Source organism: Garra rufa, chromosome 17 (assembly GCF_049309525.1).
Source record: "Garra rufa chromosome 17, GarRuf1.0, whole genome shotgun sequence".
NCBI classification, from domain to species: Eukaryota; Metazoa; Chordata; class Actinopteri; order Cypriniformes; family Cyprinidae; genus Garra; species Garra rufa.
Genome location: NC_133377.1, coordinates 27,189,064 through 27,208,267, shown reverse-complemented (window position 1 = coordinate 27,208,267; position 19,204 = coordinate 27,189,064). Strand labels below are relative to the sequence as shown.

The 19,204-nt window shown below is 36.1% G+C and overlaps 2 protein-coding genes across 3 annotated transcripts in view; one reads left to right on the top strand and one right to left on the bottom strand.

Annotated features, from left to right (window-relative positions):
• ext1b (exostosin glycosyltransferase 1b) overlaps positions 1 to 11,199 on the top strand; it is a 113,456-nt gene extending 102,257 nt beyond the window's left edge. Inside the window, exons 8-12 of one of the 2 annotated variants that reach the window (XR_012340030.1) lie at positions 4,403 to 4,492; positions 6,518 to 6,678; positions 7,952 to 8,123; positions 8,212 to 9,530; positions 9,594 to 11,199. Coding sequence is in view for 1 of the 2 variants with exons in the window: in XM_073822215.1 (XP_073678316.1) it covers positions 4,403 to 4,492; positions 6,518 to 6,678; positions 7,952 to 8,123; positions 8,212 to 8,397 (609 nt within the window). In the remaining variant the exon portion in view is untranslated. Of the gene's footprint in view, positions 1 to 4,402; positions 4,493 to 6,517; positions 6,679 to 7,951; positions 8,124 to 8,211 lie in introns of both variants that reach the window. The other variant, XM_073822215.1, reaches the window with a different exon arrangement.
• Positions 11,200 to 12,119: 920 nt separating this feature from the next.
• med30 (mediator complex subunit 30) overlaps positions 12,120 to 19,204 on the bottom strand; it is a 33,621-nt gene continuing 26,536 nt past the window's right edge. The window contains exon 5 of the mRNA XM_073822216.1: positions 12,120 to 12,648. Coding sequence (XP_073678317.1) covers positions 12,553 to 12,648 — 96 coding nt within the window. The 3' untranslated portion in view covers positions 12,120 to 12,552. The remainder of the gene's footprint in view (positions 12,649 to 19,204) is intronic.

Below are 19,204 nucleotides of genomic sequence, written 5' to 3'. Positions count from 1 at the left end.
ACTTTCTGGCATGTTAAAGCTGAAAAATAAACATTTTCTTATCATGGCAGTATTAGATGTGTCACAACAAGTCAAAAAATAAATGCATGAAACTTTTCAAAATTGACGTTTTCAAAATGCATGAAACTTTACTAATACTAGTTTTGATGTATACACTACTGTTTGAAAGCTCGGAGTCAGTCTTTTTTTTTTTTTGAAATCAATTTCTTCATCAAGGCACATTAAGTTGATCAAACGTAACAGTAGATACTTCTATAATGTTTTTTTTATTGCTCTTTTAAATTTATCCAGAAATCATGTAATATGTATCACTGTTTCCAGAAAAAAAATATGCAGCACAACCATTTTTAACACTGATAATAAGAAATTTTCCTTAAAGGGGACATTGTTCTGTCATTAATTACTCACGCTTATGTTGATCCAAACCCGTAAGACTTTTGTTCATCTTCAGAACACAGATTAAGATATTTTTAATGAAATCCAAGAGCTTTCTGACTTTTCTGTCATGAACGCACATCCAAGACTGGCACTAAAGAGAGGAAATATTTGGGGAAAAAAATTTTTGTTCTGATATTTTGATGAAATCCAAGAGCTTTCTGTACTGTTGTGAATGTGCGCAACTGGCACAGAAGAGAAAAAAACTGTTGAATAAATGTTTTTGTTTTCTTTGCGCACAAAGTATTCTCATAGCTTCATAAAGGGTCAGAAAGCTCTCGGATTTAATCAAAAATATCTTATTTTGTGTGAAGATGAACAAAGATCTTACAGGTTTGGAACGACATGAGGGTGAGTGATTAATAATAGAATTTTCATTTTTGTGAAACTTACTCGCACTCGACATTGACATAAATGCTCTATTTTGAATTTATGAAAAAATCATGTAAAATGAATCACTGTTTCCAGAAAAATATTACGCAGAACACAAATGAAGATATTTTTGATGAATCAGAGAGCTTTCCATGAACGCACGTGACTGACACGGAAGAGAAAAAAACTGTTGAATAAAGTCATTGCTTTTGGTTTCTTTGCGCACAAAGTATTGTCATAGCTTCATAAAAGGTCAGAAAGCTCTAGAATTTCATCAAAAATATCTTAATTTGTGTTCCAAAGATTGCCCAAGTTTACGTCACCATTTTACAAATAAATCCTAATCTAATCCTGACAAACTATATATCGTTGGAAAGGTCTAAGGCTCCTAAATAGATATTTGACATTTTTGTGTTACAAATTATGTAGGAAAATAAATTATGACGAGTTTCATAGATTAATTTATGACAAGAGTGCACCTCAAAAATCTCCTTCATAACAGGAGTTCTGACCTTTTTCACAAACAGACTTTCTTGTTGCCTTTTTCCCATTACACATTAGAAATAATAAGAAATGATATATCAGATGAAAACTTAAAATTTCATTTTAAAATCAGACATTGCATTAACATGGAAAATGTACATCAAAATCATATTACTAAATGTTCTTGTCCATGGATTATAAAGATTTAAGATTCAATTCTTCATTTTCACTTCATTTTTGCATGGGAGTAACAGTTAATGGATCGTCATGCTCATATGTGACCCTGGACCACAAAACCAGTCTTAAGTCGCTGGGGTTTATTTGTAGCAATAGCCAAAAATACATTGTATGGGTCAAAATTATTGATTTTTCTTTTATGTCAAAAATCATTAGGAAATTAAGTAAAGATCATGTTACATTAAGATTTTTTGTAAAATTCCTACTGTAAACCTATCAAAATGTAATTTTTGATTAGTAATATGCATTGTTAAGAACTTAATTTGGACAACTTTAAAGGTGATTTTCTCAGTATTTTGATTTTTTTGCACCCTTAGATTCCAAATTTTCAAATAGATGTATCTCAGACAAATATTGTCCTATCCTAACAAACTATACATCAATAGAAAGCTTATTTATTGAGCTTTCATATGATGTATATATCTCAGTTTTGTAAAATTTAACCTTATGACTGGTTTTGTGGTCCAGGGTCACATATATGGTTCCATTGCACTGCTGGTCCATAAATCTGGCACGTCTAAGTACTACTCTTTCAATATTCAAAGTGCTAATAGAGACCGAATTTTCCAAGCATGATACCGAGCTATCTACACAACGTAGCCCACATACTAATAACAGCCTAGATATTTTATGTAGCTTAATTTGCGCGCATTGGGGAGTCGCTCTCTAAATGCAAATAGCTTTTGAATGCGCGTGCGGGTTTTATTTTTGGTTTCGTTTTAACGACCACACGAAACTCTCGGCGGCGCTGAGCGTGCATTCTACAATACCAGAGATTACTTTAACAAAACCATTTGAAAGTGAGTGGAAACCAACGGGATTTTGAAAAGCGTTTCCCCAGTGGAACTCACGCCGCTGCGTGAGTGGAACTCTGCCGCTGAGTTATCATTTGATGTGAATGAATGCCGCGTTGTACAGTGCATTGAGACAGAGGCGCCATGAATTGCATCTGACAGAATGTGCGCTTAAGATGAAGTTTAAATGGTTAAGTAATGTTGGAGAGAACACCGAACCTGTCACTGCATCAGCTCACAGCAGTCTGTGCAGTAATTAGGCAAGCAAAAGTTTTGTAAAATATAAATAAAATATAATTGGCTGAATCGTATAAATGCTGGATTAAGATCGTGAAGGGGGTCGAATCGAGATCGCGATCTTTTAACGATTAATTGTGCAGCTCTAGTATATGTAGCACTTTTCATTAACGATAAAAGTTTTTACCCAGCTCAATCATTTTTCACAAAAATTGTTAAACACAACACAGCTTCCCACACTTTTGTAGTTGTTGATAGGGTGTGTGTGGATGTTTTTGGTGTGGGCTAAAGCTGTGGAACAGAGAGGGGCTGTGAGAGTGAGTGTTGGAGCAGAGAGGGATTAGTTTTCCTCTGGCTGAGGGAAGAGAGCAGTGAAGTTGTGCCAGTCAGCCTGTGGTTTGTACGGCTTGTGGCTGTCTTGTTTACAGAGTGGTGTGTGTGTGTGTGTGTGTGTGTGTGAGTGAGTGTGTGTTCCCACCCAGACTAGCTGAAGAGGAGACAGCTCTTTTAAGCCATGATTGACAGCCTGGTCCCATGCCACACTGAAGTATTGCTCTGGGCATTTTCCTTATTAAACACTCCCATTTCTACAGCATATGAGATCCTACAGAGAATACTCTGCCTTTCAGACTCACTTCCCGTGGTGTGCTGCACTGGATTTCATTAAAGGGATAGTTCACTCAAATATGTCAATTCTGTCATTAATTACTTACGCTCATGTCAATCCAAATCCGTAAGACCTTTGTTCATCTTCGGAACACAAATTATTATATTTTTGATTAAATCTGAGAGCTTTCTATAATGTTGTGAATTTGCGTCGAAGACTGACATGATGGAGAATAAAGATGGACAATTTAATGTTGTTGTTACCTTTCTGGGCCTTGAATGTGGTAGTTGCATTGCTGTCTATGCAGGGCCAAAAAGCTCTTGGATTTCATCAAAAATATCTTAATTTGTGTTTCGAAGATGAATGAAGCTCTTATGGGTTTGGAGCAACATGAGGGTGAGTAATTAACGACAGAATCATTTTTGGGTGAACTAAGCCACACTGGACGTGTCAAAACAAATATTTTCTGTTTCAAACTTATTCGTTTTAATTGTTGGTAGTAATTAGTGGCGGAATAGGGAAAATCTGCTTGAAACATGACTCGACTCAATTTTCAGACTCAATTCTGTGGTACGGCACTATAGCGTCTGCGGATTTGAAAGAGAGAGATGTGAGGCTTCCAGCGTTAGATTTAATCCTGACTTCACAGGGCCGTCGCTCACCTGCACGCACCTCATCTTTCACCTTCATATTGTGGCTGTGGCTTTCTAGAAGTGCAGATTGTATGTGGAGTGGTCTCTGCGGGCACTGCTGGCAGACTGCTTGTGTGACTGAGGGGGGATTTACAATGGGAAGCGTATGTGTATTATTTCCTGTTTAGTTGTGCTTTTAGACACCATGCTTTTTTGACATATTTATGACTCAGTTTGTCGCTCCCTGACACTGTTTTGACGTTTACTGCCGTTGAGACTTGTTTTGTATATATGTGTTTTGACAAAAGTTAAATTAAATGTTCGCATGTGCGTCTATGTTTATAAAGTGCTGTGAGGGGATGTGTGTGGGTGGCCTGTTGTTGTACGCGTCTGTGACAGGACTTTAATGTGTGCTGTGTGGTTATTACAAGTCTCGTTTTGTACATTACTGCATCTTATTAGTGATCAACCACATAGGCAGAGCAGTAACCAAATATTTGGACTTCAGTGCATACAGAAAGACATTTTTCCTTGTAGTATACAAGCTTCCTGTCTGAAGTCTCGAGATAAAATTTTGACTATACATGTTTATTTTCTCTCTGTAGGTCATGAGCAGTCGGTTTCAGCCCTATGACAGTATCATCAGCGATGCAGTGTTAAGTCTGGATGAGGACACTGTGTTGTCAACCACTGAGGTATGGACTATAATATTCCCCATCTGTCTCTCTCTCTCTCTCTGAGTCACACGTCAGCAGCGAGGGTGACTGCCGTCCTGAGCTCTGTTAGCCTGTGGCCCTGCGGCCCTGCCGAAGATGCCGCTTCCTCCTGCAAAGTTTCTTTTTTCATATTTATTTTAGTCACTATTCATGGCTGTAAATGTCATCTTTTCGCTGTTTTTTGGGGTGTTTGACAGGAGGTCTGTGACATTTTTATTTTAGGGTTGTCAACGTTAATGTGTGAGATTTAAAAACGCATTTGAAAAAGTTAGCGTTATCATTGATTAATATTGTTAATAAAAAATATATATTTGATTTGGAACAGTCATAGCTGGTTGAAATGTCATCTCTAAACCGTTATTACTTATTTACTTTAATTAGTTCAATTTCAATCAATGCAAATTTTGACGTTATTTTTATCATTATTACTTAAACATTTTAACCAAATTAATACATTAGAAAATAATTCTCAACATTCAAGGAAAATTTAATTCATGAGTAAAACACCGTGCATAGAAATGTGAACATTAGTGAAGGACGTTTACAAAGATTAAATCAATAAAGTGGTTATAATTTGATATATATTGAATTATTGCAGATCTACACTGAGATATAAAAAATACTATATATACAGTTTCAATATATAAATAAAAATAATAAATGTTTTATTTATATATATTTATATATTTAAACTTATAAGTATATATTTAATGTATTTGTGTGTACAGAAATATAAATGGAAATATATAAACTGAAATATAAATATATATTTACGTATTTGTGATATATATTTATATATATATATATTACATAATATATATATAAATATATATATTTAAAATGTGTCCGTTTATATACTGTACATACAGTGCGTTTAAATTTTTTTATGTGTGTAAATAATGCTGTTAGTTTTATTTATACACAGTAATATGGTATTTAGTATGGAATGGGTGGAGCGTAATTTTATATATAATTGTTTATATGTAAATTAACTCTGTTATGATTGTCTAAGTACAAGGAGATGAAAACTGATGGAATTTTTTTGATGCAAGGCACCTTGAATAGCATCGCAGTTCATCTGTGCTTCAGGGGACGAGATTGGCCCTTCCTGGCCTTCTATTAAAAATAGCATCCATTGCAGCTAACAATAGGGCAGATGTCGGATCCATAACCCTGTAGCGTCTTAAAGTGAAAGACGCCTTATCGTTTGAGCAGGGTTGTGATCGCTCCCTCCTCAGCCTCTCTCGGATTAAACCCCCAACCTTTCAGCTGGCAGTGCAGATTTGGCAACCGCTATGCGTCCGCCACCCATAATCAGCTCAGCATGGCCTCTTCAGCCCTCGGTTCCTCCCTCTCTCTCAGCTTCTTTCTGTCCCCTGCATTAGTGGCACTCTGCAGCATACGCCGGTGAGAAATGGCCGTCCCTTATCTGAGGCAGCAGAGTCGGCGTGAACGCACACAGCTGAAGTCAACCTCCTAAACCTGTCTTCCCTCCTGTGCATTCCTCTTTTCTTTCTGAAATGGATATCTTTAATCATGTGTTATCTTGACCACACTGCAGGGAAACTCCAATTACTCTTTCTTTCTTGAACTCCCCCTCCCAAATAACCCCATTTGTGTAGCTGGAGACTTAGTTTGGCATTACATGTGAGGCGGATGTACTGCCGGTGGGGTTACGCCAAGGTTTCGGTGTGTATAGTTAGTCTGTTTGTGTGTGTCAGTACGTGTGTGGTTCAATTCACTGCTGACTCGAGATCCAGCTGAGGCTCCGCCGCTGACACTTTTGATGTGTTTCAGTAATTATTTGTTTAAATGCTTTGATCTTCCAAAAAGGAGGGCATCTTCTCAGCCTGCGGCTTTGAAAGCGTGTTTGTGTATTTGTGTCTGGCTTTTGTCATGAGAGAGCCTTCATGCCACCATCCTCGATTCTTTATTCCTTCTTTTACTCTTTGTAGTGCTGTTTTGGTGAGCCGCTTCTAACTTGAGTTCAATGTTGCTTTGCAGGTGGATTTCGCCTTCACGGTGTGGCAGAGCTTCCCTGAGAGAATTGTGGGATATCCTGCCCGCAGTCATTTCTGGGACAATAATAAGGAGCGCTGGGGTTACACCTCCAAATGGACCAATGACTATTCCATGGTTCTCACCGGAGCTGCCATTTACCACAGGTACCGCATGTGGAAACAGCTGTTTCACTGGAAGGAAATTAGGGCAATGCCTTCCCTTTACATTATATTGGCACAGGTGTACTTCTACTGTTTAAAGGAGAATATACACTAACATTCAATGGTCATTTTTAGCCAGGAATTAAAAGAATGCTAAAATCCGTTTCCATAACAATATTAACTGGATACAGAAATTTACTTGAACGTAATATCAGCATATTAAAATGATTTCTGAAGGATCATGTGACACTGAACAATTCTGAACAGTTGCACACACATAAAAACTAAATGTTATGAAATAACTCCCAAAAAAGTGTTTACTTATAGAAAAATGACATTCTTTAAAGTTGCACACAGATTTTTCATACTTTTGAACACATTTACCTTAAAATGATGGGACCTGTCTGCTCCCCATGTAGCTATGAGAGAGAGTGACACATAAATGTGTCATTATCATAAATGTAGGGGTGTAGTTCAAATCAGTCTCAGCCAGTGGACTAAAACATACACTGTTTTGGTAGTGACATAAAAATGCGAGACATTTTTTACATAACGTTTCACAATTTACAAAAAAAATAAAAAATATATATTCTTTTGAACTTCACTTTAAAAGATATTTTTAAAAACAACAATGAAATAAAATGCAAAAGTTATTTAGATATTATTTTCATAAGTTGAAAATTAGGGGTTAGGGTTCATGACAGCCATCTCCCGAGTAAAAAGTACCAAATAAATGATGATTTATATATTAAACTTACTGATTTTTTTCAATATTTTTGTGGGTTTCAATAGATAATAAGGATCCTTTTTCCTAAAATATCACCAAAGTATTTTTATCAAATTATTTTAATGGCTATATAATTATTTTATTGTGTAATTGTATTTAATATAACATGCATAACATTTATTTTAAACAACCATTCTTCAAATTTATTTTGTTGCAAAGGTAACACTACCTTGCCACCAAAAATAAAGAATGGCCTAATATGATAGCACTAGCTTTACGGTAGACTTCTTCATTAATTTTCTCAGAAAAACATGATAAGCTTAAAACTTGCAAGGACACATTTGTAGAACAAGGAAAATTGTATTGAAAAAAAGCCATTGATTCAAAGACTGATTTTGGGGTTTTTACATTTAACAAAAAAATTCAATATCTTTTATCCAGCCCAACACATTGTGTTCACTGTCCTATTGAGCTTTTGCAATTTATGATTTGATTGTCTCAACATGTCCTTGACAATGTCCATGGCCTCCATTCCATCCTTTTCTCCAGATATTACCACTTCCTGTATACCCACTTCCTGCCAAATAGCCTGAAGAGCATGGTGGACCAGCTGGCCAACTGTGAGGACATCCTCATGAACTTCCTAGTGTCCGCTGTCACCAAGCTGCCGCCCATCAAGGTCACACAAAAAAAGCAGTACAAGGAGACCATGATGGGTCAGGTACGTGAAAAAAAAAAATGCATCGTAGATAATTAAACCTACATGAGCTTGAGCAAAGCATCTAACACTGTGCATCTGTTCCTCTTAGTCATCTCGAGCCTCGCGCTGGGCGGACCCGGACCACTTTGCCCAGCGCCAGACCTGCATGAACAAGTTCGCCAGCTGGTTTGGCGGCATGCCACTGGTCCACTCCCAAATGAGACTGGACCCTGTTTTGTTCAAGGACCAGGTCTCCATCCTCCGCAAGAAATACAGGGAGATCGAGCGGCTCTGACCAGACTGGCGCCCCTTGTCGGACATTCAACAGGGGGCCGCGAGAGACTCTCCAGAGCAGAGGAGGACCATAGCGGAAGAGCCCACGGCTCACTTTTCCCTTCAGCACACAAGCAAAGGACAAAGACAGCAGGATGTGATGGCCTCTGTGGACCTTCAGACACACGTGACACACTTTTAACTCTTCGGAAGATTTAGTTTTGTTTCCAGGTTGGTAACGAACGCCACAGGAAGAACTCATCTTTCCCAGCACATTAACGAGTTGTTGGACGACAGGAGGGACGCAACATCGTGTTAGCACTTCATCACCACGCCACATCTGGATCCATCCATCCTCCCGCCTCGGATGTCAGCATCACGTTCTCCGAATCGGTTCTTTCCGAGGTTTTCAGCCATGATTGAGCTCATATGGTTTTGTTTCCAAGTTTCTGAGGTATTAGGGTTTTTTTTCCTTTTCAAAAGACTTCATAATCATTTATATTCAGTGATTCAAGGCTATGATGTAGACGGTGCAGGTGAAAAGTTCACAGACGCAGAAGAAACATAACAGGGCCGTAACATTGCATTCGAAACGGCGGCGATCCCTCTTATTAGTGGCATAACCACCATTTAAACACCCTGCAGTATTTTATTTCTCTTTTTTTTTTTTTTAAATGGTGCCAAGACTAATGAGTTGCCTTAAGTGGCTTGTCAAACCCTCCCCACCTAATTAATTCATGCAAATCCACCTTAAAGTGTATAAAAAATTAATTAGAACTCCCTAAATCCTCACATTATTAAACAGGCCGACTTGGAGAGAGAAAAAAAAATGTTTGTCATAGTCAAAGAGGAAAAATTAGCATGGAAACAAAGGCAGAGCTTACAGTGCAGGAACGCCATCTGTTTAGGTGCGAAAACTTTCGTGGACAGCAGCGCATGACAGGTTGCATCGTAAGGACTTACGGCCGTAATTTAAGTGAGACGTCTCTCACCTCCTTTATCTTCCCTGTCGCTGTGAAAAATGAGCTGTCCGTCAAAGTTCAATGGCACTGCCTCCTATTTTAACGCGACTCCTTCGCATATAAAACTCACCCAGCCACAAATGGACACTCGGCTAATTTATGACAAGTGTATGCTTCCTTTACATCCTTTCTGGTCGATTTCATATCAAGGGAACGGTCCTCGAGACATTGTGTTGTTTCTCTGTGTTTTCCAGAGTCAGAGTGGAGCGTGTTGTCAGCCTCCACTCACAGGTACTTGAATGTCTGATGACTTGAAGGAGTGCCGTGCTTTAGTGGCCTTTTGTGAAGGTGACTGGACTTAAAATGTGCCAGCTGTGAGCCAAAGCCCCTTTTTTTTTTTTTGTCTTTTCTCCCCCTTTCGTGTTTTTTCACAGTGCGTCAGAATTCGGTTGATGCTCTGACATAATGTACACTACATGTTTTTTTTTTTTTTTTTTTCCCCCCTCTATGTGGTCATGGTCAACCCAAGCTGAAATTTAAACACATCTGACACTGAATGTTGTTTAGGAACTTTCAATTGTTGTACATTGTATTTTAATAAGCTATAAGACATTGAATCATGACTTAAATGCAGAAATTTAGAGTGCTCATGTGATTCAGCAGACATTATTCGAACTAAAAATCTTAATTATGACGTTTAAATTGACGTTTAGAATCTCGTTATACAAGTATGTGAATTAATTTCAAGTCCCTGAAAGCTTCTCCTATAACAGTTGCATAAATGTACATTAGTAATTAGTTGTCTTTGTCGTTTTTTTTCTGTGTTCAAGTTTTAGCACAAATGGCCCACATCTGGTTAAGTTTTAAGTTCAGCAAACCATCTAATTTAAATTTTATATCCAGCATTTATATCTATGATTGTCATATCACAGAATTACCGTCTGGCCTCGCACAATTTCATTGGCCAAATCATGAGACGCTTCAATTACGATGTACATAATCGCTGTTCATACAGAATTATACATAGGGGTAGATGTGCGCATCAAATGTCTGTTTGATTATTATGTGCATCCCATTCTGTCACGATGCCCTTGCCAACACTGTCATCAGGGCTTGTGATTCGCCCAGCATCGTCCAGATCTGCCCAAGGCCCTTGTCAGTGCGGAGAATGTGTACAGACAACACATTGATAGGTGTTTGCACTGACGCCAGTGTTATTTTAATTACCCAGCTTAACGTGACAAAGCCATTCATTTGAAATTGGCCTGCTGAATGCTGCTGCTACCACTACAAACTTGCAAGATCACCAAAGAATCTTGGCAAATTTAAGAAACTCATGCAATTGTATTATGTCGTTGTTCTTTCTCAGTTTCTGTACTTGTTTTTCATTCCGTCGACTGGTAAATTAGCGTCTGATTTATATTACATTATGTTCTGTGATTAGCAATAAGCGATATGGAGTCATGCTCAAAAACATCACTGATCGCTCCCTGATTGTGCCTTTTGATTCAGTCGAATTGAGTTTGTGACCCCCGCTGTCAAACGGGACTTAAAATCTTTCAAATAAAGTTGCGTCATCTGCCGACACTACAGTTTCACAGCATCTGTTAAACACTCGACTCAATCACGTTAGGCTGTTAACCAGACTTGCATGACCACTTTAGACTATTTATGAGTAAATACTGATTTGTTTTGGGTTCTTTTTGTTCAGATCTGTTTGTTTTGCTCCCTCCTGTCCTGACCCTTCATCCCAGTAATTAACAGATGACTTTTTATAGAGGTAATAAAGAAATTGCAAAATGCCAATTTTGTATGAATGATTTATAAGAAAATGAATAAAGTCATATTTGATGCTATAACAATGTGACTTGCTTTTTTTTCTTTTTAAATGGGATGCTTTAAAGGATTAGTTCACTTCCAGAACAAACATTTACAGATAATTTACTCACCCCCTTGCCAAGATGTTCATGTCTTTCTTTAGTCGTAAAGAAATAGTTTTGTTTTTGAGGAAAACATTTCAGAAATTTTCTCCATATAGTAAACTTCTATGGTGTCCGCCGCGCCTAGCGAAATGATTGGTTACTTTCTAAAAAATAAAAAATAAAATGTATACACTTTTAAACCACAAATGCTCATCTTGTCTAGCTCTGCGACACAGACTGTGCACTCTGGTTCAATACAGTTAGGGTATGTCAAAACTCCCATCTCATTTTCTCCTCCAACTTTAAAATCATCCTACATTACTGTTTTACCCTTTTTTTTGTCAAGGGCGTTTGACTGCTGCAGAAGTACCAACACAGTTTACAAAGTGAACGAACAAAGGAGGTCAAACGCCCTTGACAAAAAAAGGGTAAAACAGTAATGTAGGATGATTTTAAAGTTGGAGGAGAAAATGAAATGGGAGTTTTTCGACATACCCCAACTGTATTCAACCAGAGTGCGCATTGCAGAGCTAGACAAGCATTTGTGGTTATAAAGTGTACATATAACCAATCGTTTCGATAGATAAGACTCTTCTTCCTTGGCTGGGATCATTTAGAGCCCCTTGAAGCTGCGGTTTGGAAGTTCAAACTTGCGGGCACCATAGAAGTCCACTATATGGAGAAAGTTTTCCTCAAAAAAACAATTTCTTTACGACTGAAAAAAGAAAGACATGAACATCTTGGATGAGAAGGGGGCGAGTACACTATTTGTAAGTTTTTGTTCGTGAAGTGAACTAATCCTTTAATATCTAATCCTTACTATCTTTTCCAAATACCAGCACAAAATTAGGAAGCAGTCAAGCATTTGGTATAAGGTTTATACTTAATAGATATATTAACACCACACTAATTCGCAGTATGTTTCACACAATATTTTTCTAAAAATAAGTTATGATTGAGAACTATACCGTTTAACAGTGAATAGGCGCTATCGCTCATGCAAAATATGAGGAATATACTTGTGTAAAAGGTTCATTTTAAAGCATATCTGAGTGAATGAGCAGAGCGCTCAGACCTCCTAATGTTCATCAGGTTGAAAATTGAATCCGAGACAGCTGAACCGAAGGGTATTTCAACCGTGTGTTATGAATGTAGCAGAATTTCTTCAGTTCAGTCCTCTTTTCGCTTCCTACCTTCTCTCAATTTTGTGCCTCGCTGCTCTTTCCTGCATCTATCTTACATGTCCTGCAGCGAACACGGACTGTGTATGTACAACGCACATGCACATGTGTTTCAGCTCCTGACAGCCAGCATAGAGTTGATCTCCCAGATGAGGTTTCTGAGCTGGTCCATAATCATCTTCAGCTGCTGGTTCTTCTGTTTGAGTTTCTGTGATAAAAATGGAAATAAACATTTGCAGTTATTGAGCTGTTAATATGCAGCACTGGTGAGCAGAACGTCACTGACTTAACATTTTTCAGTAGCGTAACAGCACAGCTATTTTCAAAACGATGTAGCAGAGGTTTCCTAACAACTACCTGTGTAGCATGACAAAACTCAGCATTAACTTATCTTATGCCACATTATATGTCATAATTTCAGTGTGCAGAGCTGTAATGCAAGCAGACTCACTGCTTAGTGAATGTTTCCTGTCTGTAATGTCACAGCAACAGAAACTATATTTTACCTTAGACATAAATTGAATCTGATAGAATAACATGGTGCCGCTGGATTATTTTGATTGTGCCCAGTCTTTGTTTTTGCATGTAGCATGTGGTATTTCAGTTGATGAACAAATGTCGTAATGAATCAGTTGAAAGACTCACAAACTCAAAACAAACTGGTTTGAATCACTTTGAAAAATTAGTGAACATCTGACTTCCTGTAGGTAACAATAATCATTCTCATAACAGTTTTGTAATTAATGGCATTAAATAGTTATACATGATACTTCGGATCATGCGAGTGTCTTTGTTCATTTAAAGATTAAAGTAATCTAGAAATGAATTAAAATGAAAATATCCTTTGTATATTAATTTAGAAACCCATTTATGAAGCCCTGTTCCACCACTGGAGTAAAAAATAAATAAAAGCAATTGTGACCTTTTTTATCTAACAATTTGGACTTTTTTCTTGCAATTTAAGTTTATATCTCACAATTATATCAATAACAATTTATATCTCAGAAATTCATAATTCTGAGAAGAAAAAAAATATGAGATGAACTCACAAGAAAAATAATAATCACAAATACTTTATTTATTATTCTATGGTGAAAACAAAACACTGGCATGAGATGTAAACCCAGAATTCTATGGAAGAATAGTCAGAATTGCAAGATGTAAACTCGTAATTCTAAGAAAAAGTCTAAATTGTGCGATGTAAACTCAGAATTCTAAGGAAGAAAAGAAAAGTCTGAATTGTAAGATGTAAACTTGGAATTCTAAAGAAGAAAAATCAGAATTATGAGATGTAGACTTAGAATTCTATGGAAGAATAGTCAGAATTGCAAGATGTAAACTCGGAATTCTAAGAAAAAAAAGTCTAAATTGTGAGATGTAAATTCGGAATTCTAAGGAAGAAAAGAAAAGTCTGAATTGTAAGATGTAAACTCGGAATTCTAAGGAAGAAAAATCTGAATTATGAGACGTAAACTTAGAATTCCGAGTTTACATCTTGCAATTCTGACTATTCTTCCATAGAATTCTAAGGAAAAAAAAGTCTAAATTGTGAGATGTAAACTCGGAATTCTATGGAAGAATAGTCAGAATTGCAAGATGTAAACTCAGAATTCAAAGAAAAAAAGTCAGAATTGTGAGATGTAAACTCGGAATTCAAAGAAAAAAAGTCAGAATTGTGAGATGTAAACTCGGAATTCAAAGAAAAAAAGTCAGAATTGTGAGATGTAAACTCAGAATTCAAAGAAAAAAAGTCAGAATTGTGAGATGTAAACTCAGAATTCAAAGAAAAAAAGTCTGAATTGTAAGATGTAAACTCGGAATTCTAAGGAAGAAAAATCTGAATTATGAGACGTAAACTTAGAATTCCGAGTTTACATCTTGCAATTCTGACTATTCTTCCATAGAATTCTAAGGAAAAAAAAGTCTAAATTGTGAGATGTAAACTCGGAATTCTATGGAAGAATAGTCAGAATTGCAAGATGTAAACTCAGAATTCAAAGAAAAAAAGTCAGAATTGTGAGATGTAAACTCGGAATTCAAAGAAAAAAAGTCAGAATTGTGAGATGTAAACTCAGAATTCAAAGAAAAAAAGTCTGAATTGTAAGATGTAAACTCGGAATTCTAAGGAAGAAAAATCTGAATTATGAGACGTAAACTTAGAATTCCGAGTTTACATCTTGCAATTCTGACTATTCTTCCATAGAATTCTAAGGAAAAAAAAGTCTAAATTGTGAGATGTAAACTCGGAATTCTATGGAAGAATAGTCAGAATTGCAAGATGTAAACTCAGAATTCAAAGAAAAAAAGTCAGAATTGTGAGATGTAAACTCGGAATTCTAAGGAAGAAAAGTCTGAATTGTAAGATGTAAACTCGGAATTCTAAAGAAGAAAAATCAGAATTATGAGATGTAAACTCGGAATTCTACGGAAGAATAGTCAGAATTGCAAGATGTTAACTCAGAATTCAAAGAAAAAAAGTCAGAATTGTGAGATGTAAACTCGGAATTCTAAGGAAGAAAAGTCTGAATTGTAAGATGTAAACTCGGAATTCTAAAGAAGAAAAATCAGAATTATGAGATGTAAACTCGGAATTCTATGGAAGAATAGTCAGAATTGCAAGATGTTAACTCAGAATTCCGAGTTTACATCTCACAATTCTGACTTTTTTTCTTTGAATTCTAAGAAAGAAAAGTCAGAATTGTGAGATGTAAACTCGGACTTTTCTTTCTTAGGATTCTGAGTTTGCATCTTGTGATTCAGACTTTTTTTTCTTAGAATTCTGAGTTTACACCTCGCAATTAATTTTCTTTTTTTGAATGCCAAGTTTACAGTACGTCTAACAATTCTGACTTTTCTTGCTTAAAATTCAAAGTTTACTTGTCACAATTCTGACCCTTTTTTTAGAATTCCAAGCCTACATCTCGCAATTCTGACTTTTATTCCCTAGAATTATAAGAAAAAAAGATTTCTAAGAAAAATAGTCTGAATTGCAATGCAAACTCTAAAAAAAAAAAAGTCACAGTGAATTGTGAATTGTAAAATAAGAATTTTAAGAAGAAAAGTTTAAATTGCGAGATGTAAAGTCAGAATTCTAAGAAAAAAAACGAACTGCAAGATGTCAACTCAGAATTGTGAGAAAACGACATCATGCAGGGCTGCGTTTCCCAAAAGCATTGTAAACCTACAGTAAGTTGATCATAGAACCATTGTCATAAATGAAGTAACAATCAACTTAGGCTTACGATGCTTTTGAGAAACACAGCCCAGATGATTGTGTTAGTTTGTTATTGAAGAATTCACACACTGATTCAAACTGGTATATCAATTTCATGAGTCAATTAAATGATTCACAGAAAAAACAGCTCAGAAGAATCATTTGCTTATGAACCAGACTATAGTTGCTATAGTTTTCTTGACAATATTTGCCATTGTATTGTGCTTCTTATCACATATTCAATTCACATGGCATACTCACATTCAGAACTCAGGTAAAATATGATTTCTTTTACTGTGCTGCTGGAGATCATAACTGAAAAGCAGTGCAGAAAACACTATTGCATATTGTATATGTGTAAATACTTAAACAACCACCTAAGTACCCTCAATCTATTTTGTTGTTTTGTTAACTGTATGAAAAGGACTATATACTCAGAAGTAGGTTGTTGAGATTCACTTGCTTGACACATAACAGCAATCCATTTTTCACACAAAAAGCAAGCCGATAAAGTCATGATGTTTAGCTGTTTTTCGACCAAAGTGAAAGGGGAATAAATGTGATACAAGCCACTTTGTTGTATGATTGCTGGTATTGTACCGGACACAGCAGGCTAGAAACAGCCAGAGGTTCTCTGGCCAAAAACACCTTGTTAAAGAAAATGGCTAGAGGAAAATGTCATTCAAACTGACACTCTTTATAACAGTACTGTGCAGAAGTGCATCTCTGACGCTTCATGGTGTTGGGCCACAGCAGAAGAATAATGCGCTTATACCATCCCACCTCATGTCAATGCTACAAGCTGCTGGTGGTGTGATAGTACAAGATCTGTTTACTTGGTGCACTATTACAGGCCCCTCAAATACAAACAGTGCTCTATTTAGATGCTGTAGTGTATGAGCATTGTTGCTGACCATCTGTATCCCTATATAGCCACAGTCTACCCATTTGAAATGAATAGCCTACTTCCACTGGGACAATGCACCATGTCACAAAGCATTCATCATCTCCACCTTGTTCTATTGTGGGAATAGCTTGTGACTTCAGCTTGTTCCAATGGCAACACGGTCCCCTGATCTCAATCCAATAGAGCACCTTTGGGGTGAGCTGAAATGAGAAGTTCATGCAGCCTGTAAATGGGCAGAGGCTGTGTGATTGTATTGAGTTAACCTGGCTAGAACCGCTCAGGAATTCTTCCAGCATGATATGCTGAAGCCTTGCCACAAACAATTCAGACAGCTCTGGAGGCAAAGTCTGTACTACACAGGTGTACCTGACAATGGACATTAAGATATAGCTAGCAATACATGTATTTAATATATTAAATTTATTAGAGGAGCTGACATTTTAAGCAGTGACGGCAGTTAACCTAACGAAAACTATGACGAAAAATGTTCAGTGACAAGCTTTTTTCCTGTGACTAAAACAAGACGATGACAGGGTCAATAAATGTTAACCATGACTATATAAACATGCAATATAGTTGACGATAAAAGTAGAGCCTAAATTGTATTTTACAAAATAAAATCTATATCCAAATCTCTTTTTATTTTCATCAAAAAAAAGGAGACAAAAATATTATTGGGGACTGATGTACATGCTTCTACTATGCATGTTTCATGTGTGTGGTTGCCAGATACCAAGAGTTAAAATCCCCAATCAGAGCTTTTCTGTAAAAAACAAAAACAAAAATCATCTTCTGTCTGGTGTTTTGCTTAATTTTGAAATCTGGCAACCATGCATACACATGCTCGCTCTTCATTACGGAACTGCCAACGATCATGATGATGAAACCACACAAATGAGTGAGCTAGAGTTTAGCGATCGCCATGTGAGATGTTCGGCTGATATGAAAATGTCATTAAGCCTGCCTGCATTCTGACATGTGCTTATCGGTGAAAGTGCAATACCTGAAATGTAAACTTTTTACCAATTAAACCATTTTATCAGTTTAACCATTATACAGCATGACGAAAATCTGCTTAAGCATTTGAGGTTAAAAAGTATATAAATTGTGAATTTGTTTAGAAAATAACTGATCGTTTCGCTAGATAAGACCCTTCCTCCTTGACTGTGATTGTTTAGAGACCTTTAAAGCTGCATTTAAACTGCATTTTGGAAGTTCAAACTTGGGGGCGCATACATGTCCATTATATGGAGAGAAATCCTGAAATGTTTTCCTCAAAAAGCTATTTCTATACAACTGAAGAAAGAACGACATGAACATCTTGGATGACAAGGGGGTGAGTACATTATCTATAAATTGTTGTTATGAAAGTGAACTAATCCTTTAAGTATTTATTGATTAAAACTAGACTAAAATGCTCAAACATTTAGGCCCGGTTTCGCAGACAAGGCTTAAGCCTAGTCCTAGACTAAAATGTAAGTCTGAGTTGTTTCAACTGAAATAAAATTGCACTGATTGATTTTAAAATATATCAGTGCCTTTGTTTTGTCTCAAGATGCACACCAGTAATGTTTTTTTCTTAGCATGTTTATAAAAATTACTTAAATGTCCTAATTGAACTATGGTCTAATCCTGGCTTAGTCTAAGCCCTGCCTGTGAAACCGGGCCTTAGTCAACTAAATCTTGACTAAACAAAAACAAGACAAGGTTGACTAAATATGATAATAACTAAAAAGTACATTTGACTAATTTAACTAATTTAAAAGACCCCAAGTTTCACAGACAAGGCTTAAGCCTAGTGCCTGTTACTTAAAATGTAAGTCTGAGCTGTTTTAATAGAAAGAAACTTGCACTGACTGATCTTAAAATATATCAGTGCCAGCCCTGTCTATAAAACCAGGCCTAAGACTAAGACTAAACTAAAAAATGGCTGACATTAACACGAATAATAACAATAATGCTATAATTACTAAATAAATACATTTATTTTAAACATTATTTGTGACGCTGGACCACAAAACCAGTTGTAAGTAACGCGGGTATATTTGTAGAAATAGCTAGCAAAACATTGTATGAGTCAAAATGATAGATTTTTGTTTTATAACAAAAATTATTAGGATATTAGGTAAAGATCATGTTCCATGAAGATATTATGTACATTTCCTACCGTGAAAATACCAAAACTTAATTTTAGATTAGTAATGTACATTGCTAAGAACTTTATTTGGACAACCTAAAAGGCGATTTTCTTAATATTTAGATTTTTTTTTTGCACCCTCAGATTCCAGATATTCAAATAGTTGTATCTCGACTAAATATTGTTCTATTCTAAAAAAAAAAAAAAAAAAAAAAAAAAAAAAACAAACATCAATTGAAAGCTTATTTAATTAGTTTTCATGTGATGTATAAATCTCAAAATAAAAAAAAAACATTATGTCTAGTTTTGTGGTCCAGGGTCACATTTTGATTTTGTTTCTAAAATTAATCTTTTATATAATTTAAAGGATATTCTCAGTTTTAAAAAATAATTTTCTATGCTGTAGGTGCATTTAACTAAACTGTAAAATAGTAAAAGGTGATTAAAATGGTATAAAAATATTAAAGCACCTAAAAAATACACTTGATTTCATTATATACATTTTA